Below are 23,390 nucleotides of genomic sequence, written 5' to 3' on the forward strand. Positions count from 1 at the left end.
ACCATCTTGATGCATTCTTGTGTAGACATTGGGAACTGCAGCGATGCTATAGTGAAACTTCCACCAGGTAGGCAGGAAGAACAGGCTGTCTCCTGTAAAGCTGGAGCAGTTACTCCTCCTCATGCTCAGGAAGGCATCATGCCTTTTAGAGCAGCACTAGCCTGAGTTTTCATCCTGTGGGGCAAACATCAAAGGAAAAGAATGCATGCTCGTGTCTGTGAGCAGGGGTAGATCTACCAGGGGACAGGTCTGAGGAGACAGAGCATTTGTTCACCCGCATTTACGTCCTGCCAGCACCTCTGCCACTGCACATCCTCTTCTATCCCAGGGTCGAAATGGCACAATTTCTTACATCACGTAACAGATCTTGTAAAACAGATTCCCTTTGCCAGAGAGAAAATCTTTGTAATGCTGAGGTTGAGACTGGAATAATAAATTGGTGAGAAGTGCAAACTTCTAAGTAAGGCATTGCCAACTGCAAAACCCCACTGGAGCAGCACCCCCTCTCCAGAAAATCGCACACATAACCAATCCCTTCCTAAGAAAAGCCCAACCACAATGAACCAAAAAATAAAACACAACCTCCCAAAGGACTGACCAGTTCCAAAACTCTGCCAAAAAGACAGCAATTGGGTTTCAGCGGAACACAGAGAATTGAGTAGACAAAAACCCAAACAAAACACAGATATGGGAAGTGGGAAAGACAACCAACCTTCCCCACCCCCCAAGATGAAGAACAGAAGGAAATAAGTGCCTGGGGCATTATTCCAAAAAGCCTAACGTTTTGTGGTGTGGCAAGTCACTTCAGATGGTGCTCTGCCAGCTTTGTGTGGCTTTGTTCTACTCCCAGCTCTCTGCAGCATGATAAAAGCACAGGAAGGATGTTCGATGACAGATTGCCCCTCAGCCACTTTCAAAAGGGAGTCGTTCAGTGAGATTCACTCATACTTGTATAAGCTGAAACAAAAAAAAATGAACAACACTGGTAAAGCAACCAGGCTGATGGGAAAAACACCCTGTTATAGAGAATGTAACATTATGAATACAGATAACACCTCCTAGCAAGCCTCAAACACCTATTTCCAGATGAGTGTTTACCACCACATGGTCAGTCGGGGCTGACTATATAGTGTACAAGTCTGATAACTGCAGCCCTGGTGTTGTATTGGTTTTACTTTAAATATAGATGTGTATGGGGTGTGTATGTGCTGTTGGCTTGTCCCTCATTTCTGTAGAACACCAGAACTGTCACGCTTAGACCAGAATCTGTGAGCTGGTCAACCTGATAAAAAAGACTCTCAGAAAGGCTGAACCATTTTTAACAGTAAACGTTTATCACTTGCTATCCATGGTAAAAGCTAGTCAGACTTCAGGTTGTAACATAGATAACCTATGGTATTTCTTCAGTTATTCCAGTGATATGCTGCTCCCAGGAAATTTGAGAGAGCTTTTGAAGCCTGCATAGTTTTTCATTCATGAGAACTGGAGGGGTTTATGTTTGTTTTGGGGCCTTTTTTTTTCTTTCTTTCTTTTTTTTCCTTTTAGATCCATCTCACAGATAAAACTTGGCACAATTTGCTGCTGCAGGAAACCTGGTGAGTACAGGAGAGGCCCAGGGTATCCCTGCATATCTCACTTCCATCCCTGCCACTAGCACTGACTCATGGACTGGACGGGGTGAGTCACCTCTCTGCTCTGCACCTCTTGGGGTGATCAGGGCATACCTGGTTGGACAGCTCTGCCGGCTTACTTAGCTAGTGCCAGACATGATTTCGGGACTACTGAAGTGGGATGGGTGATGTTTGTTGGCTTTTATAGCTTCTGATGTTCATCCCTGCAAAATGTATCAGGAGTCACAGATCAAAGGCCCCGGGTGCTACTAGAAGTACACTGCGTTTGTAAACCAAGTTTTCAGTATGCTCATGGATTGCACATGAGGGCATCAGCTGAGTTAGTGCAATGTCTACTTCATTGAAGCACCAAAGGCTTGCCATGTGTTAGCCAACCAGAAATACCATGACTGAGACAGAGATTCCCTTCCGTGCACAGGCTGTACCGAAGAGGATTACAACAGGTACCTACTAAGATTATTTTTACCCCAGTGGTTCAGAGCTCTCTGGTTTCTATTAATTTATTTTCGAATCTGTGTCTGTCTATATTAATGTCAGGTTCTAAAAGTAAGTATCACTGTTAACATTTTGAATTTGAATTATCTACAGAATATCTAAAAAGATAAGCTGGAGCGGGAAGCCCCTCTGCGAGCAGAAGTACAATGTAGTTACATGAGTGAAGTTTATCAGAAAAAATGAGTAATCAAGACTGTCTCATTTTGCTAATTTTACTTTATAAATTATCTGATTTGACATTCTGTGCTAAAAATCTGCTTGTGAACCAAGAAATGCAAGGCACGTACTTCACTTGGTTGAAGCAGAATCTGTGGCCACAAAAAATTTTGCTGCAGTAGTACTGCAGCATGAAAGCCCCTGCCACCAAAAAAGAAGACTCTAGTAGTTGTTTCTAGATCACCATGTATCTAGAAATAGCTGGGTACACTGAGCTTCAGGTTTGAGTCTATGCAGAGCCTCCTGGCTATCTGCAGTCACATCAGAACTGCAGTAATGTCACTTCACAGGTGTCACCAACGCAAAGAAGTGAGAAGCAAGGTTGTCCTCCCTGCTACCTGCACCCCCAAGCCCATTTCAAGAATGAAGGAAAAGGCCATTCTCAATCCTTAACTTGTACTTAATGCATGATATTATAGCATGAGCTATATTGAGACATCAGCCCACTTTATTTAGGCGCTTTTGCTTGGGACTGGCAATGAACTTTTGATACTAGCTATTTCAGAAGAGAGAGGAAAAAGGGTGCCAAAATAGGCTATAAAACTACGCATGTGTCAATAGCATCTGTTACGAATAAGGCTGGATTCCACTTTCCATTGTTTTATTCCTTTTTCCTCGAGTTGTTTAAATTTTCCAATTCAAAAGGAATTTGGCTGAAGATTTCCCTTACTTGGTCTTGACTTCAAGGAGGGCTGCTTACAGAGGAGTTGAACAAAATCTATCACAAGCCTTTAAACCCTGAGGGCATGAGAGAAAAGGAACACAGACTTCATCTTGGATGTTCAGACTAGAAGAAACCAGGTGCAGTAAAGGAGCTTCTGAGTTCCCCTGCCTGATCCCAAAAATAAACCACAGCAGATCTGCTCGTGCTGCTACTCCAAAAGCAGCAAGTTCCATGCAATGATAAATGTGGCAAACTGTGTCATTTAAGTTAATCACAAACACACATTATTTTAAAGGACTTCAAGGGTGCATTGATGACTCTCCAAATGAAAGTCCCTTGGGTTGTCAAGTAATACTGAAAGAAGTACGCACCTTACAAGATAAACACCTTGTTCTGAAATAAATACACCATTTTAGACATGCTCTTTTAATATTTTAATTAAAGACAAGCTTTTAGAGCTCCAAAGCTCAAACAGCACAAAAAGAAAGGGAGCTGAATCGCACAAATCTCCTCTTTAACCTACAGTAGCAATACATAAAAACAGAGCTTAAAAACAGGTTAAGTCAGAAATGGCTATCATGTTCCCTAATGAAACTGTGTTCCTTGTTATTCCCAGTTTTCCCTTTTATTCCATGCCAAAAAAACTCTCATAGGTACTGCAACATCAGGAAAGCTGTCAACCACACAAAGCCAAAATACGCTTAACGTGTATCAGCTTATGAAAAATTACTTTTGCCTATAATTAACCATCTAGCTTTTTTTTTTATGCCTTCCTTTAACAATGTTAAAAGAAACAATGGACGTGTTAACATGGCAGAAGCAGTCTTAACTCTGCAAGTATCCTAATGTTTGTACACTTAGTGCTAACACCTAATACAGAACAGGAAAACTGCTAACGAGTTTCATGTATTCTGATGAGGTTAAGGATCTTTTCCTTCTAATTTTTAGAGATATTGTAGACTGAGAAGAGCAAAATAGCAGTACGTTTATAGCATGTAAGACATGTAAACCCCCTCATTATTAGCGAGTCCAGACATCTCACTTGGACACAAAGATCAGTATTTGATGTGTTACTATAATCACTATGTATCAATCAATATTCTCAGGGAAACTATAGCACTTCAAGACTATTTTAGAAATACAGGTCCAAAGAAGTAGGCTGGAGTTAAATGTTCTGGCAGCAAGTTTGGAAGTATAAATCCCCTGTGTAGCATTGTCTCTGATGACTGTGTGTATCCATGGCAGAAGATTCTCATGTTTCCTTCTTCACAAGGCTGAAAGTGTATCTAGGAAATTGCAATCTTCTACCTTCTCTTGGATAGAAACCAAAAATGACTATCACTATATTTGAACTTAAAAGGAGTTAAATTTGTGAATATTTTTATTTCCCAGGGCTTTGCTTAGCCCACTGTGAGACATTTGCAGATGAGGGATTTTCTGCACATCATTTGGTGGGCTCAGCTCCATGAAATCCTCCCATCATAATATTTTTTTTTAAATATTAATCACCATTACACCTTCCTTTATATCAATAATTCTTTTTTATTTTCTGAACATACATAAGAGTATTTTTAACTAAAGCAGAATGAGAACAGGCAATACCTAAGCTTATCTTTTTCTCAGCTCCATACTCAGTGTTATGCTGATTTTTATGGCTGTTATCCTATCTGCATCTCTCTACTTTCCAATACAGCCACACATTCTATTAATTCAGAAATGCTGCCTTAGTTCTGGATGGCAAAAAGCTGCCTGGGTAGAAAGCAAAAACAGTCTCACCTTCAACATAAAGTACCCTCTCCTCAACAGAGCTGCAATAACTTCGGGAAAGATTGGGAGACTGGAGCTACTTTTACAAGCCAACAGTCACATGTTATCACTGCAGCCAAAAGTATGCCTGCAAAGCTCAACTCCGCAGCATTGACAGCACAGATTTCTCCTTCCTTCTCTGCTGCCATACAGAGAAATTCAACTGGTTGGAGTTCTGTGTCTTTTTATACAACTAGGAGAAGATGCAAGGGGTTTAGCCCACAGACTACAACTTCCCTGATCATCAACACACAGGCACATGTGCATAACATTTTAAAATCTTCCGAGCAAGTAGTCTTACATCTAATCATACACTTCAAATTCAGCACGTGCATGAAACTTTGCAAGATTATGGTTCTTTTGATATTTTTAAACTCTTTAAGTGGCTTTTTGAAAGCTATAGGAAGGTGTTTAACTTCCACAATGATGAACTATAAGCACATTCCATAAGTATATTTTCTAAAGAGTATCAATCTAAAAAGAAGTATTTTGTGGGTAAGAAGGGCTAGGATTTCTTCGTTGTTTCATGCTACTTATTATTTGATCTATTTCATTGAGTTAACACCCAGACATGTAATGAATTTTTTCCTATTTTTTTTTTCCTATCATTTTACTGGGGGATTTAAGTATTTTTTCCGTGTCTCCCCCCATTGCACTGATACAGTATTTACTTTTTATTACTACTTTGCCTACCTCCTGAACTACTCATTACCGTATTTTGAACATTTATCTTGAATAGTCATAGGAGAATGCCTCAACATCTCCAGAGGCTGAATAACTCACCACAGCATATTACAGCTGAATTTTCCTACAAGTCTTTACTTACTTTAAGGAAGATATATTTTACAGCCTTATTAATTCCCAAATTTTTCTCTTAAATGAGAAATAAAGCTCTCAAGGTTTTTATTTTTTCATTCAGTGTAATTTTTTTCCCAGACTGCATTGATTTTAGATGTTTCTAGAGGTTCAAAGTTCATATAAAAATTCACTTAATTTTATCTTGTGTTGTTTTCAACATTTACCTTTGGTTTAAATGTCAGAGCCTTTCACTTCTGTTACTTTGATTTCTCTGCTGCCTCTCTTTTCTCTGCAAGCCCTAACTGATTGCGTATTTTGGTGTGGTCTCCCCATTTTTTTCCACTTCCAACAATATTTTTTAAACCTCATATCTTTGAACAGGTTTCCTTTGCTTAGTTTTTTTTTTTCTTCTTCAAAACCCACACTGACCACTTCTTTTTTTTTTGTAATCTTCTTCTCAGAGGAACTGGAGTCTGCTGTACCTTGAACTATGAAGTCTCAGCAGTTCCAACTCACTTTCCACACAAAGGATTCCAATACATACTCTTGTGATACGATGCTCCCTGACTTCCTTCATTCCACCAAGTGGATTTATTGAAATACAGTGCTCTGACTTGACTATGAGCAGTTATTTCATATCACGTTGAAATAAAGTAATATTTTGATCCCTTACACATTATTGTCTTATTTGCTGTTAATGACACATTCTATAGTGTTACTTCAGAAAGGCAACTAAACACAAACACCAGACTTCAGGTTGACCTCAGGTTTCAAAGACAAGCAACAAGCTGTTTTAACTGGTGTAACAAAAGAGTAAGTGACTGATGTTACAATAAAGAGATGCCTGAATACATTCAGCACAGATGATAAAATATGCTTTTGATATTTAGGAACATGTTTGATGGCGAGTGTAGAAAATGTAGACTGGTAAAATTCATAAAGAAATCACATTTCTTGGAAAGTTAGGAATTCAAGAAAGGGTTGTGACAATATTTCTTAATATTTTATTATTCTGAAGTGAAATCCTTTATAGATTGAACTAACTGGATGACTATTTCAGCTAATACCAGCAACTGAGACTATGACTAGCTTAGAATGGACAACATTTAATGAAACAACATTGCTCCAGGTGTTTAACAGTTCTTCCGGAAAGCCAATAATGACATATATTTGAAGGTTCAAACTTCTATCCAACATGCTAGTACTACTACTAACATATTTTTTTTAGAACTAAATACATGGGCATCAAACTGTTTCTTCAGTATTTCATCATACAGGAACTATATGTTGCATTTTTAAAGCACGTAACTAAACTGGCAAAAGAAAACAGCTGATGTTAAATTGTTTGAAAACTCTGCACTGTTTCTGAAAAGTCCCACTCAAAATGGCTATAAATACAGAAAGAATATGTTATTACTTCACGATCCACTTGCAAGTCGCGATTTCAGTTATAAAATTAAACCCAGTCCTCACCCCCCCCCCAAAAAAACCCCCACTTTCTATTAGTTTCTATCTTAATAATAACATACAGGAAGTTATAACAAGTCCCAAAATGAAAGTGAGTGTCAAATCCTCCCTGTTGGGAAGACAGTTCTTGATCTTTGTGTAAGTATATCTTAATGGCAGCAAAATTGTTCTTTCCTCCTGAAGCCCTGCTCTTCTCCACACAAATTCAATAACTGCTGGTAAAAAGAGGACTAGCAAGAGGGAAGTGGAAGACAGTGGAAGTAAGCCTGTAAGAACAAGAAAAGACAAGAAGAGCAAAAAGGAAGCAGCAAAACCAGTGAAATATCGTGCTCCTCCTTGCTTCTGACTATGGAAGAGGCTATTAAAACTATTCTGCTCCTTAACACCAAAGAATAATATTCTCCACTAATATCTTACGAACTTGGAGCGCTTTTCTGTTAATTGCCAATGAAAGGACAGTTTATTTCAAACGTGAAGGTTATCATCAATATTCCAATAGAAGGGAGAAACAGGAAAGGCAGAAACATGTTTGTTTAAAAAAGAAGCAAGAAAACAAAAGCCTCCCAAGAAATCAGACTTACGACCACTAAAACTGTAGATGGTAATAGAAAAAAGCGATAATTTTAAATGCAAAAGAAGCAGTGCCCTTCTCCGTATTGTATCTGAACACTTACTAGTCAGCTGCATGCAATAATTTCTATTACATACTTCTCAATAGCTTATAAATGTTGAGTCTTCCAGTCATATCAGTATCACTCTACATCTAGGAAGTAACAGATTGATATACTGAACAACACGAGTAATGCTAAAATTTAAGGTGACACTTAAGTACATTTCAATGTATTTTTAACAACTGAAACTGAGATTGCAGCACACCAATGAGCATTTCTTCATGAACATACAGCTAAGAAGAGTGCATGTAAACAAAATTGGCTTAATACCCTCCACAGAATGAAATTCAGTAGACAGAAAACCATTTTATCAACATATTCATGGCCAGAAGTCTCACTGAGGATACCCATTACCATTGCTCAGGGTTGTATCTTCAGTTTCTTTTCCAGTGAAATTCCTTTTGTTTTCTTCAGAGTCTTCAAAGGAATTGAAGAAGTACAGAAAAAATGGGTGACATTTAAACACAATCATCTTTTGAGTTGCCTGCATTGTTGCCTATGTTTTCATCATTGCTGATGAGGAAGCTTGAAAACAGGTCAGCTGCAAGTGCATGCTGCTTTTAAATTTGTTTAGCAACTCTTCTAAGAACCTGTAAAAGGAGAATAGTTACAACTTCAGCAGATACTGAAAACAGTTACCCCAAATTCTGGCTATTCTGTCTGTGACTTCAAGTACACCATTGGCTTACATAAAGGGCTTAGTGTTGAATCTATTCAAATCTCTGAATATTACAGACATTTAGAAGTATACCAAGTGTGTCAGGATGATCTGTGGTCACATGGGACTTAGCCACAGAGATTTTATCAAGGCGATAAAATAGCCCTTTATATGGCTTTCCTTTCAGATAAAGATTGTCTTCTTGAAAGAAACATACCTGCAAAAGACAGTGGCAAAAGGACTGGCAGAAAGTGTCTAAGATAATTCTGTAAGGAAAATCCAGAAACTGTCAGACTTGGGGGTTGGACTAGATGACCTCTGAAGGTCTCTTCCAACCCAAACTATTCTGTGATTCTACATCCCGTAAAACCACGTACCCCTTATCAAGGTTATGGCTTTTTGTGTGTAGCTGAACTGCAAATTTCAGTTCTCAAACTTGTCTTTGGAAGTTATTTTGCAAATTTCTCTTCAGTATCATGGCTGAAAGATCAGAGATAGTATGTCTGTTCCAGAAGAAGCACTAATTCACTGGCAACCATGTGTTTTTGTTCTTTATAGATTACAAACTATGTATGACTTCTTTCTGGAGCATAACAATGGTTCGTTTACATCTACATAGCTGCCAAGAAGGTACTTGGTGCAGCAGATAAGATCCATAAACTCCATATGTAGGACTAAAGACGTTGATAGCTCTGTTGTGTTGTATTTTAACAGTGGAGCTGCATTGTGAAGTTTTACAGTCTTGCCTGTGTGCTTTATATTCCCTATATTCTAGGGAAGAATGAGTTCTCTGAACTTCTGCTCTGTTTCAGAACCAAGCTAGATAGGGCAGACCTGTATCACCTGAACTTTTTGGCAAGCTGTGAATATTGAACAGCCAGTAACAGAATAAATTGTGTGCTAAAAAAACCACCCCAAAACCAAAACCCAACAAACCAAAAACCGTCCCACCAAACAAGCCCAATAACAACTTGAACCACAAAATCAGTATCTGCTTCCTCAGTAGGTCCTCTGGAAGATGACTATGACCACATTCATCACTTAGTATCATAGTGATGACTGTGAATGAAATGCTCTAAATCAGTGCACAAATCTGTGTTATTTTACACAAATACTTGTAGATTACAATGAGCTGCCTGGAACAATGACAATTGTGGTGTAACAACCTGGGAAACAGAACATGTTTTAGACTGTCTAGGGCTCAGAACTCTGAGACAGATATAAAAATGATGCAGTTCTTGGTTCTCATCTGTCCCACAAGCAAATGCTTGTGACTAAGTGAAAAAACAAACAAGCAAACAAACAATTCTGCAGGTGGTGTAGAAAGCCTGAATTTAAAGAACTCTCAAAACTGATTCCTATCTCAAAACAAGTGTAAGAGCCAAGTAAGGCAAGAAATTATCTTAAGACTTGCTGTGGCTAGTGAGGAGTAGGTTTGAATTAATAGACAGGGGGCATCTGGAAGAAGGCACAAACCACAGGCTGCATAAACAGTCTCTTCATATGTCTACAGAACAAATTCTGACTGTTAAGTGCAAATTGATTTGATGCAGTTGAGTTCCTGAAAGTACTATAATACCAATCTCAAGTTCAAAAAAACTACGCTAATATACATTACATTACAATACAATCCAATCCATCCTAGTTTTACCATACTACTCTTTATTAAGCTGTGCTTGTAAAACAGACTACCAAATACTAGATTGGATGCAGCAAAGCAGCTTGGTTGTCAAAGTTTGCTACAGTGGGGAAGGAAGAACCCAAAACTTCTCCTCCTGATGTTAAAAAACCACAGAACCTTCTTATTTGTTTTTAAAATGAAACAGGCCAGTTTTGAGAGTTCCCCATGTATCAGCTGGCAAAAGCTCAGACTTTGTTTGGTGGCCATTTTTTTATTGCTTCTGAAATTCAGTAATATGAGACAATGGACCTCACAGAAACTTTAAGATTAACAAGGAAGGCTAAAATAGGCGGAAATTACAAAATACATACAAAGCTACACTGAACTGATAAGACTAGGATGGGCAAAAGGGATATGCCACAAAGCCATTGGCTCCTCCATGTAATTTAATTGGCCATGATAAACAAGAACTCAGCTTATTTGTAACTCTTTCCAAACAGGCTTCTGCTCTGTAATTCAGAAGGTTCAAATACAGTGAATGTTAACCCTCTTATAACAAAGTTCTGATACAAGACTAAAAAGCAGTATCTCCAGAGACCAGAAAGAAGACAAGGTGGTATATTATACTCACTTTTTGTCAGTTCCACTTGAGAGCTGAGGCAAGGCTTCCAAAGCTTGCTTAAAGCTTGAGCTGCAAGAACAAAAATACTCATGACACCAGTACAAGGCTCAGCATTCACGTTTTCTCTCTATAAATTTGTGGAGATATGCTGTCTTTTATCAATTCTTATTTCAATGAATTAACAAAATATTAACTTGAGATCTGACATTCATGTGCAAATTGAATTAAAGTGGTCATGGGTTCAAGCAGGTCTCTTGGCACTCCTAATGTGATTTATAGCATACATCAACATGAAATGTTAAATCAACATCTGATTTGAAACTGTGCTTGACATCATGTATTCTTTGAGAATTACAAAGTAGGGCTAACTTCAAGGTTAAAGGAGGTTTCTTGGGGCATTATCCAGTCAAGTTTTGAGTAAAGATAGGGTTTCCATCCCTCTCTGGGCAACAGATGTGGAAGCGAAGTGCAGGGAACAACACAGGACCTCCACATATAGGTATAATCTTGTCAGCAAAAGATTAATGTGCTGAATTGTGACAACTACTACTAGTGACAAGTCCAGGGATAAAAAGGCATCTACGAAGTTCCAGCTTCCAGGCTTCACTGTGCTTTATGCCATGCCAATTAGAGACAATGCCACTTCCATTTTGTCCAATTTGAGCCAGTACCAAATAGTTATCATTTAGAGATCTTCATTACTCTCAGACACTTAAGATAAGGAAGCAAGTCTTTTGAAATGTAATGTAGTGACACCACAGGATGCTACTGGTAACACTATCAAAACACATTAGGCCTTCAAGCCTTGCAATATTTCCTTCAAAACGTTGATTAGGTAAGATGACCAAATTGCCATCTGTAGCAACATTTAATGCCAATCCTAACAGGTGTGTAAGTAATTCAAATAGTTAATGAACCTGCCCATACAATCCCCAACATAATCACAGAGAAATTTCAGTCAATCAACTTTACTCAAAACTGCTGTCAGCTATCATAGTCTAGTTTTACATGCCTTGACTGCATTGACTACTGCTGCTGTTAATGCTTGCCCTAGTTCTCCGTAGTTCTCCTAGTTTTCCTGCCAGTGTCTGGCAGCTTCTTTGCTGTGAACTTTATGAGACTGCTGTGAAAAACTTCACAGAACTCAGCGACATTTGCTTTTGTCTTGTTTTAGCATCATTTTCCTCAGCAGCTGTACTGCCGTTAAGATGTTTTACTTTCCCGAGTGGCAAACTCTAGTTTGTGTCTAAAATTTCAAGTAAAAAACAAACATAAAAGTAATTTTCTTTCAACTGATAAAACCTTGCTAGTAATCTGGTTTTCATATATTTACCTAGTATATTACATAATCTATTTGAAGCAAATTTCTTAACCTTTAATTTACATTATGAGCTTTTCCATGTTTACCAAGAATTCAATTACTTTGAAAAGCACACATTACAGCACATCTTACTTGCTTTCAGGCGTTAGGTATATGGCCACGGTATCTCTCAAAGCACAGATTTCAAGTCTTGCCTAAAGACAGAAATACAAATATTGAAACGAAGACAGTGTCCTTGCATCAAGTGAATACCAGTATCCCAAAGCTTCATCATTTGTAGAGGCAAATATTACTGCAGGCTGCAGTTGTAAGCAGCCTTGGCTTTTACCAGTTTAATTTCCTGTATTCCTCTCTGCCATACTGCTGTATCAGCAGATTGCTAAAGGGAACTATTTCATACTTTTGGTTCAAGTCAAACTGTGTGTACGGTCACTATGTAGTAGTCTGTAAACATTGGTTTGTCTGTTAGTAACAGTAATAAATCTTCAGTTCTGTTCCATCTTTTCAGTTCTGGATAAAAAGACAGAAGGAGGCAACCTTAAATTGTCTGCCTGCTGGTTTTTGGTGGGTTTTTTTGGTTGTTATTTTTTTTACATTGAAACAGTGAGCTTAACTTCTCACAGCACAGCTTGGCTGGGGAGGAAGGAAACCCAAGAATACAAAAATCTGTCAATATACATTTTATTCTTGGTTTTCCTGTTGAATTTATTCTTTTTCCCCATCAAATGAGGAAGTAGAATGGCTGTGCTTTGCTTCTCGTCTGTCACCTGGTAGGCACACAAGCTTGAGGATTTTAGTCCCACACTGTACTGCGTGTCTAGGTATTAATTTTCACCTAGACAAACTATGGTGGAGAATGAACTCAAATATTAAACAAGTTTCACAGATTGTCCTTTAAAAAAGCTATCATCACAGATTTTATACGAAATAAAAACATTCTGCATGTGATCAATACTTTCAGAAATTTCATTTAAAAATACAAAATGAACTTCATCCAAGTTCATATTCTGCTCTTGTTCATCATATAGATAAAATATAATTCAGTTAGCTATTACAGAAACATCTAGACCCAACCAATATGACATTAAGCTTACAAAACAAAACATGTTATAATGCAACACAGACATCTAATTCCATTTCTAATGAAAGGCTTTTGATTTTAGTTCCTCCCCTCTCCCCTAGGTAGGAAACCAGCCGAGATTTACGCTTTTTTAGTCCTAGAACTTTCTGGCACAAAATATGACATAGCCACACACCAATTTCATACTTATAAGCAATGCTTTTCTCACCACAAGATGTTTCACCTCTTTTTGTATGGTGCTCCAAATCGAACAGCCTTGGACTTTTTTGAAGTCCTACACATAAGATTCTGGAATCTTTCCTACATTTTAGGAGGTAGCAGTACTATGGGGAAGTGCCACTTTCTCAAGTATCACAGCCTAAATAAACATGGTGGTAGGGCAAAACCTACAAAACTGTGGGTCGTGGCATATGGGAATACAGATTCACGCTCTTTCGAGGAATTGCTTTTTTTTGATCAGTCTGACCAGGCTTGGAGCACTCTCTCACTGCTGCTTCTGTCAGGATTTTGTATGTTTGGGGGAACAGAAAATGACCATGAGTGACTAATATACAGGAAGGTGAGAAAATCCTTTTAGCAATGGGTTTAGGCAGCAAGTTCATATAGCGGGCTGTCTAGTCAAACAGAAGTCATATATGAGTGGCTTTGTTGCTATTCATTGATTGATTGGCAGTCAATCTTATTTGGCTGTGATCTTACACTAATTCTGTCCAATTCAATTACTACCAGAAGACGGAAAATAAAGCTTGCAATTGGGAAATTATTTTCCCATCATACTGCAAGAATGCTGTCATGTACAATGAAAATTGGGAGTTTATTCTTCTTGTCTGTTACAGCCATTGCAATCATTAACTCAAAGGGATTTCTTTTTAAAAGATTTTTTCTTAGAGTCCTTTTAAACTTATCCAATAGCACTTACAGCTACCAATCTAACTGTAAACTAAGAATGCAATGTAAGAGTATCTGTTCTACCCATGCAGCAACCAAGTGCTAATGCAGAAAGAGTATAACACACGTTACCAGTTTTGCAATGACTTGCGAGATCCTACTTCATCGTGTTTTCAAGATTTTAAAGTCTCAAAGTATCACAAAATTGTTTTTTCTCTAAAGTAATTTTCTGATGACAAGCCAAAGACAGTATTTAATGACATTTCAAAAAGATACCTTTATGATGCTTTTTATCTCATAGGATATAGGCAAACTTTTATGCATTCAGACACAAAATCAACACTAAAATACAGTCAAACCCAAGAACCATCATAATCTGAATGGATATTTATCCATAAATCTGAAAGAGGTTGTATACTAATCCTTTTTATCTCCTTGCTTTCACTGCTGCAGTAAATTTAACAAACACACAGATTGTATATCTCTCTGTTATGCTATTTTCTAGATTCAGATGTTTGCCAGTACAAAGTATTCAAGTACCTGTAAAGCTCCATTTTTGCTGAAGGACGAAACACACTGCATCAGTCGACTCAGTTCTTCAGAGACTGCTTCTACAACCCTTGACATTACCCGAGGAACTAAGTCTTTGGAAATCGTAAACACCTGATTTTTATAAAAGAAGAATCATGAGCACAATAGCTATATTAACAGACATATTTTCTACAGTGACATGTCAGTAAAAGCATTGAAAACTTTGAAAGGACAACTTCATTTTTATCAATGGACAAAAAAATTTCAGAAGCAACTGGAATACAAAGGATTTCTTTTGATACTTGCCTGCACTTTGACAATTCACCTCTGTCAATAGCTATATGATATGCGATAATGACAACTTTCTTACAATGTCTAAAAGCAGCTAAACCTTAAATTTGTGCTCTTGTCTGGTGGATGCAGGTAGCTGGGTGGCTGTACATAGACTGCTGTTTTGTAGATAGCATCTTTAATTCAGGGTTGTGTGACTGACTGCAACTACATACTCAGCCACATTTTCCCATCACGTATTTTGCTATTTCTTCTGGAATCCTTTATATTTCACCACTGTCAAATAACTAGTGTCTGTTTGTTCTGTGGCAGAGATAAGCCTTTGAAAGGGCTTGAGACTACAGTGCTGTAATGGATTCTTCCATTGATGCCATTTTTTATTTCCCTGGCAAAAAAATTACACCTCTCTGTTTTTTTCCGTGCATCAAGACCATATTTTTAACTGCTTATTTGTATACCTCTTTAAAGTGATACCTGTACCCTCCATCTGAGTTTCAAAATATCAACTGCAACACAACAACAACATAAAATTAAGCATTAGACCTCTGCCTGATGCAAAGCATGAAAACCCTGATCTTCCTCAAAGGGAGCCTTAAGGAAGCGAAAGATTTATGGTGAATAAAATAAAAAAAAAAAAAAAAAAGGCATGATTTTTCTACACAAAATTGGGGAAAATGCAGGCTGAGAGGTTGGAATATAGGAGGAAGTGAGATTATAGGTTAGACAGCCCAAACTTGTCTCAAGACTTAAAGATGACAATAAAGCTGCACAGGGCTGGGGGAAATGATGACACAAGGAACTGAAGTTGATGTGACTGGAATGGTGGAAGAAGGAAAATGAACTATATAGAATTTCTAGCACATCCCAGCCCCCATTTCTGCTTTAAAATGATTTTAGAAGTTAAGTAGTGGAATGTTTATTTTTTTTTGCTAGAATACCTTTGTTTTTCATGAAGTTTAGAGCTCCTGTGTGACAAGAAAATGTAGTAATTGACAGAAGGTGTATTAATACATGTGTGTAAAAGTAAACTGGAGGGGAAATTTTAAAACCCCCAAGATTCCTACGCAGGTGTCAGTGATTTAAGTAATTAATTATGTATCAGGGATCCCATAAAGCTGACCATTCCAAAAGGCAGGTCTGCACTAGGCAGGTCTGCACTATAGGCTAAATACACTGACCATATATATATATGTGAGCTGTGAGCTATGAGCTGTTAGCAACACTAATTCAAACATGAAGCCTGTTTTAACTGTTTTGACTCACAAAAGCTAAGTGACATACTTAGCTGCACAGTAAGAAAAAAGCAAAAACACCCAACCAGAAACAATTTGGGAAGGAGTCATCTTATTCAGCAGCAAATACTGGTGTGCAATTCAACACAAACATACCAGGAACACACTCAAAAATCTTCTACTGAGAAGAGAACACTGGTGCCTACAACGAGCACTCTTTAAGTTTTACTATACAGAATCCAGGAAAAAAAATTCTCAGCAATGATGAATCATCACAACTTTGCAATAAGAAGCCCTTATTTTGAGTTCAGTTAAATTTGAACTCAAAGGTACAGAAACAATATTTTTTCCACTACAGTCCATGTTTGTTGTTCAGCTGATGGTTAATTTTTGCTGTTTCAAACTACAGAAACTGGCAGCCTTGCTAACTAAATTTAAATCTGACCCAGCTTACAGAATTTCACCAGAAAACAGTGGAAATGGGAGTTTCATCTTGACACAGGTTTTCATATTTTTGCAGTGTTTCACATCTAGAAATTTGAGGCAATGCTATTAGGGCCAAAATCAGTATCAGTCTCAGTGAAGTCAGGGAGGCAGTGCAACTTTCTGCTGCAGTATTTTAACAAGTATGCATGTTTACAGCATCAGCTCAGTAAGTCACAAACGTCTTTGAATTTTTTAAAGAAAAAAACTCTCATTTTCATTTTCATTAATTTACACTGAAATTCAGTGTAATTCATTAAATTACACCGAAAACCAACATTAAAAACAAATGCCACATTGGTATATGTTTTTGGTGTTGCTTATGCCCTCACTTGGAAACATTTGATAAAATCAGCAGTGCTTCTGTGAAAACTGCTGTAAGTAAATATTGAAACTGAATAAAAAGAAATATTGCAAACAATATTTAATTTTTCTTAAAATATTTTAATTTATATGAATCTTTATTGTTTAAGGAGGAATAAAATAAACCAAAACCTCAAGTGAATCTTGTCAGATTTTAATTAGATGGAAAAAGGAGAGCAGCTATACTTGTGATATTTTGAAAGGTGAGAGTGTTATCACTACCAATGCTTATACCAGGAGCAATAGTAATCTGGTAGCATGCTTGATGATTTGAAGGAAGGAGTATGTACAACAGAGGCTGTAATTTAAAGAACTATAGAAAATTCCTGCATATTATCACAAAGGGCCAAATAACTCCAGCTCTGCTAGCATATTATTTTAATAATAATACTTTAATTTCAATATTCACTCCCTATCATAAGCCATTACCTACCTAAACATTTCAAATTGCATTTGTGCTATACAGAGACTGTAATTCTTTGTGGTTTTAGGTTTCCACTTTTTATTCTATGCACAAGAACAACATATTGCCTTTTCACTCGGAGAGGCATATGTTGAACATTTCTTCCAAAGCAAAGCACAAGCTCACTTTCCTATGTTGTGGAAAATAAAGTTATTCAGAGAAAGTGAGCATCATTACTGTCTATATATCTTTCTCTTTAAAAATTTATCTGTATAAAAAGGGAAGAATTGAGCTTTATACTTTAGCTTTCCTCTTCATCAGATGGTGGAAACAAAAAAGTGCAATGGAGTGTTAATGAGGATAAATAGTAACTGTTCATCTCCTTCTGCACTTAAAAATAGCTGTGACATACTTGGTTGGCTAAACTTGATCCAAAAGCCCTTTTATCTATAATGAAGACACTGAAACAGAGGTACAATTTTCAGGGGTGACGAAAGCCATATTTACCATACAAAGTACACTGAAATTATACATATAAAGGTAAGCATGAAATAATGTGAAGTTTTTCTCACCTCTGCATGAACAGCAATGATATTCACTAATGCTTCTTTCAAGTAGTTTCTGACACCTGAAACAAAGCAAACAAGATAATTACTTTCATTTTGTTGTCTCAAAGCCATAATATTCTACGGTTCAATACTGTACTTCTTCTTTTCATTCTTTTATTAGCATTTTTGCAATCAGAGACAGAAAGAGAAAGTTCTATAGCCACACCACCAGTCTATTTCCTTTTTCAATCAAATGGAGAAAGGCACATTTCCTTACAGCAAAAGGTTAAAAAAAGCCAGTAGGTTCCCGTTTCAGTATTCTTCTCTTGAAACCTAATTTCATCAACTTTGCAATTTCATAAAAACCTGGAATTATTAAAAATAAATTCTGGATGTCTTGCTAGAATACACATACTATTGCACAGGACATGTACTACAGCTCCGTAAGTTCTAAAGAAACAGAAGACAAAGACAAGGCATTTTGTTTGTACAACTGTTTTCAAGAAGATCATACTATTTTGCTTCTCTGACTGTTAACTACTATAACAGATATATCTATCTGTTAGCAAGGATGCGTTTCTGTGAAAGTGGTTCAGAAGATATTACTCATGGCAGTTTATGGAAGATGTCATGCCTTTGTAGGTATTTCCTCTTGGGGAGGATGGAGAAGTCAAATAAGCATTTTATTTACCTAGCATATGAACTGCTTGTCAATTTATACTAAAAAGGAAATTCTAAACAGAAGCACATCCAGCAGGGTATGCTTTAGTGAGGATTGCCTCTTAATCCACTACACTCCTGTAATTCTGGACTAACTTCCCAGGCCAGGACTCCAGTTGTGTAAGATTTAAAATAGGCAAAAATCTAAAATTGCCCCATTTGCTTTTCCGGGCACTTCACTTTGTAAGCAAAGGCAAATCAGAAATCATTTAACATATTAGAGCATGCATAAGTGTTGGAAGTGCAACACAGCATAATGAGAGAGTGTTACTGATCCACATGACCTCAACTTCTGATTCCAATTACTCTAGCATGAATGAGAGAAAGCACAATCACTTCCTTTGGTATATCTAATTGACAGTAAAAGATTACAGTTCACAGAATCATAGAATAGTTGGAAGGGACATTCAAAGGTCATCTAGTCCAATCCTCCTGCAATAAGCAGGGACACCTTCGGCTAGACCAGGTTGCCCAGAACTACATCCAGCCTGGCCTTGAATGTCTCCACGGATGGCGTATCTACCGCTTCTCTGGGCAACCTGTGCCACTGTCTTACCACCCTCATTTAAAAAAAAACTTGCTTTGTCTCGTCCAGCCCAAATCTCCCCTCTTTTAGTTTAAAACCATTACTCCTCATCCTATCGCAACAGGCCCTGCTAAAATGTCTCTCCCAGTTTGGGGAATTGGGGACAAAGACTGGTGAGACCACACAGCTCAGAGATCACAGCGTGATTAAGGCTGCTGTTATAAAAATTATAAAATGAACCACCTTTGCTCATATAACACCAATGCAGCAACTTAATCCTGTTATGAACAACAACTTCAAAAGGAGTTACCAAAGAATATCAAAATGAGTTATTCTATGGGAGAATAGTGTTTCATAACTGCCATTTCAGTTGTACTTATTTTTTTTTTTTCTAATCACTGGTCCCATAACTCACCTCAAGATCTAAAAGGAAACACTCATTCTTTCTAACTTAGGCAATTAAGGACAACCATTTTATAAAAAGAGTAGGACAAAAGGATCTCTTCACATGAGGTTGAACACTTTCATCACCTGTGTCTACACTGTGCTATGTGATGCAGCCTGGAGCTTAGACTGGAGGTGGCTTCCTAAAGGGCATTACAGGTCTCCTTTTGGAAGGAAGGGTGCTTTGTGGAAAGTGGAAGGAGAGATGTTGAATAGAGACACTTGTTTCAACACGCAGCGAGGATGTAGTTGATCTCTTTTGCAACCAGGCTTCTGTATCAAGACAGCCTGTGTTTTAAAAGTTCATAGTGAAGAGGTGAACATGAAGATTTTACTGTTCTCACTAAAAGCAGTTTGGTTTCTGAACATACAAAAGAACTAAGACCTTTTTGAAGGAATGTTCTATTTTTACCCTGGAAGAGATGCAAATAACTGAAAAAGGTAAAGAAAAATACAAGCCTTTCCCCACACATTCCAAAACATCTCTAACGCCTTTTCTCACTCTTTATTATCTTCCTTGAAAAATCTCAGTGACTCTTTCCATTTCAACCAAAACAACAAGTCAAACAGCACAGTACACCAGGCTGCAAGATTTTAAGTTCTTATTATCTTAGTCTTTTTTTGCAACAAGGAAGGGAGGGAGGGAGAAACAGAGCAATACTAGAAATTTTATGAAACTGACTTTTTTTTTTCAGCTCCTGTACCCTGCAAAACACATAATGCTACACACCAGTACTTGAACCACACCAAAGATCACAGGTGTGTGTGCAAATGCAACACCTGTGAAAATTCCTTTTTCCTCTTCTAGTGTTTTCCTTCTTCTGCTTCACTCTGTCCCTGTTTAAATCCTTAGCAGACTTTCTATCGCAGAGAACAAAATTTGTATCATATCTCAGAAGTAAATAAACTTGACCAGGCGCTGAAGAGTGGTATGCAAATCATATCAAGAAGTACGGGGCGAATTTGGGAGCTGGTATGCAGTTAACCTCAGGGTGCAAAGTGTTGATTTTGGTCTGCAAATCTATGTGGTATTCAGCTTTTAGCACCGATCAGCCTCATCTTGTGACAGTAGGATCTTTCATGTGGAAACTGTGCTTTTACTTTTGCACAAATGCCACACAAGATTAAGACTTTGATGGTTTCCCTTATCTGTGGATACTTGAGCACTGCCAGAGCATGTTTATTAATCAACTGAATTTTCACTCATTAACTAAGCAGCATTTCTTTGCCCCAACTGATTGTTCTTCAATAAACCATATCACTAAAACCCGGGTACAGCTGGGGAGCTGTAATGAAGGTGCAGAGAGGGCAGTTGTGTGTGTGCTGCAGAGAGGAGGCCAGCAGGCTGAGCTGGAATGAAGAGTTAATAAGGAGACAAGTGAAAAGATGGAATGCATAAAGATTGAAGCTCAAGGGTTGTGTAAAAGTGTGTGTGGTTCCAAGGAATAATCCTTATTTTCCACTTAAGCTCCTAAACTTAGGTGTTCATCTTATTACCTACCTAAGCATGCCTCTTCTCATGCATTCATGCAACTTGGCTCGGGATAGGAGCTGCTAATTCTGCACCCAAATTAAACAACTTCTGGCTATGCTAGCAACAATTGCCTATCAATTATGGCTATGGAAACCTTCCATAACCTATTTCTTAAAGAGTCATTCACCAAGTTACTGTAACCATTACTGTTAATTTCTACAAGCATGAAATATTAATGTCAGCAACATCAGCACCAGGTGTTAAATACCACTATCTGGTGTGCACAGCTAGAATATAAAATGATAGTTTATGTCGTCTAACTGAAGAACTAAGAATGAATTGATTAAATTGAATTGAGATGGAACCTATGGTAAAAATGAAGTGACAGTAGCTTTGTGTGGCATTTTGCTAACCCATCCCTGCTGTACAATAAGATTGCTAACTTAAACCTCAGTTAAAAGGCATAAGCAGACATATTTTATCTTGCATCCTTGTACCACATACAAGGACAAATGGGTGAACTGAGATCTTCAAGGAGATTATTTTTTGCAATCCCAGTAGCACTAATTAGGTGCCCCTGACCTTCTGCAGCTATGACTGTAAGATCAGCAGGCTCAGCAGAAGCTGAAGTATTTTCTCAGTTTCTTAGAGAGGTTTTGCAATTTAAGAGCTGACAATTCAGCACGAACTCCGCAAAGCTGTGCAATTTAGAGACAGTCTGTGTATATGAAACTGTAGTTGCCTTAACTGCAGCATCTAATAGTGTAAGAGATCTTGCCTCCGTAAGCTAAACAAACCAAAGACAGAAAGAAGATGCAACTGCACTCCAAAACTGCAAGTGGAACCAGACACAGAGAGAAGGGAGAACTACCTACAGGGAAGAACAATACTTACACTAGAAAGAAAGAGAGGTGTAAACGAACTGACCACCAGTAAACTTAGGCTGGAAGTTAAAGGTAACCCTGTAACAGGTTTGCTTGGATTATGCTACGTGATGTTGTGACAACCATCGCTACTAGGGAGTTAGTTTCCTATCATGAATTGCGCATAAATACAATGGGTATTTTCCCCCAGCCCTTCTTTTTGTCTTATTTGTGAAGGATTTTCATTTTGGCATGTGGAGACAAAGCCAAACATATCTGAATGTCAAGACCTGCAGGCATAGTTAAGAGATGTACTATATTTTGAAAAATTACAATTAAAAAATATCCAATTTCTGATTTACATCACTGCACTGTTTGTGGCAGGCTTTGTTGAACCAAAGTATTACTTTTTTGGAGTATGATTCACTGGAAATACAAGCAGTGGCATCCAACTGTGAATTTGTTGTGAAATTCATTTCAAAATGAAAAAATTCTGTCTAGAATAGAATTTTTGTGCAGCTTTCTCTGTGACTATTCAGCAGCCCACACAATTACAGTTTTTGGGACACCATGCTGCCAGTCCTATTATACAGCACTGAAAGCTAATGCACCATATAACTGTAGGTTGCAACTATTAGGCTAATCAAGTGAAACATAACATTCTTAAGTCTAAAATACCTCTTATTTAGCATATTGAAGCACAAACACAATGTCTTTCCATATCTTCTGACAGAAATGTGTTAAAGTCTCAACAAGCCCTTGAAATTTCTCTCAGAAAAACGTTATTATTCTGTTACAGCATAAAGGCATTCCACTCGCACTCTATTCTTAATACCAAAGACTGACTTGCTGGAATTCTATCTGCCACTAACAAAGCCCCAGTACTGCGCTAAGCAAAAATGGATGGGAAGACTTACGACATAAAAATGATAGAAATGATGGACAGTTTCAGCTATCAACAATCACAATGGCTGTGATACAGCTTTTTGAACAAACTTTCAAATAGCATGCTCCAATTTTGGGCCCTCCACTTTCTGTTTTACAGAAAAAAAGTAAATGTAAATTTACATCTAACAGATGTAAATTTATCTGCAAATGAGTAAAATTTACTAATTTTACTAATTTTAATCTGCAAATAAATACCATAAAACCATAAAGCTGCAGCAAGGATGACTGTGTGAATTATGGGAAAAGCAGAAGGGAAAAAGATTTGTGGTTCTGAGGAGTAACAGAAACCAAACTTGTAGCTTGCCAATGCAGGAGTCATTCAGGAGATCTTCAGATGGCGTACTGCTATCAGTTGTCCCACATGTAGTTCTCAGAGCTGTTTCCCCCAAGTACTTAGATGACAGCAATCTACTATGAAATCTCCAAAGCAACTGAATAAGCATGCAAAAGCTGGAACTGCAATACCATATACGTAATTATAAGATGCAGAGAGGCTAGAAAAACTTGCATGCACAAATAGAGCAAAGGTTGCACACACGATAAAACTGAACTGTGCCAGAAGCCAACACAGGTCTTCAAATGTACTCAGTCCTTCTAGAGTAACTTGCTAGAGAAGCTATAAGCA

At 37.7% G+C, this 23,390-nt stretch overlaps 1 protein-coding gene across 3 annotated transcripts in view; it reads right to left on the minus strand.

The window, feature by feature from the left end:
* Positions 1 to 7,169: 7,169 nt before the first annotated feature.
* EXOC2 (exocyst complex component 2) overlaps positions 7,170 to 23,390 on the minus strand; it is a 127,350-nt gene continuing 111,129 nt past the window's right edge. For 2 of the 3 annotated variants that reach the window (XM_080611708.1, XM_080611706.1), the window contains 5 exons: positions 17,815 to 17,870; positions 14,480 to 14,602; positions 12,103 to 12,164; positions 10,659 to 10,718; positions 7,170 to 8,338 (listed from right to left, as the gene is read on the minus strand). In XM_080611708.1, the coding sequence (XP_080467834.1) occupies positions 8,245 to 8,338; positions 10,659 to 10,718; positions 12,103 to 12,164; positions 14,480 to 14,602; positions 17,815 to 17,870 (395 nt within the window). In that variant the 3' untranslated portion in view covers positions 7,170 to 8,244. Of the gene's footprint in view, positions 8,339 to 8,623; positions 8,673 to 10,658; positions 10,719 to 12,102; positions 12,165 to 14,479; positions 14,603 to 17,814; positions 17,871 to 23,390 lie in introns of all 3 variants that reach the window. The other variant, XM_080611707.1, reaches the window with a different exon arrangement.

The sequence above is a fragment of the Psittacula echo genome, assembly GCF_963264785.1.
Source record: "Psittacula echo genome assembly, chromosome: 2".
NCBI classification, from domain to species: domain Eukaryota; kingdom Metazoa; phylum Chordata; class Aves; order Psittaciformes; family Psittacidae; genus Psittacula; species Psittacula echo.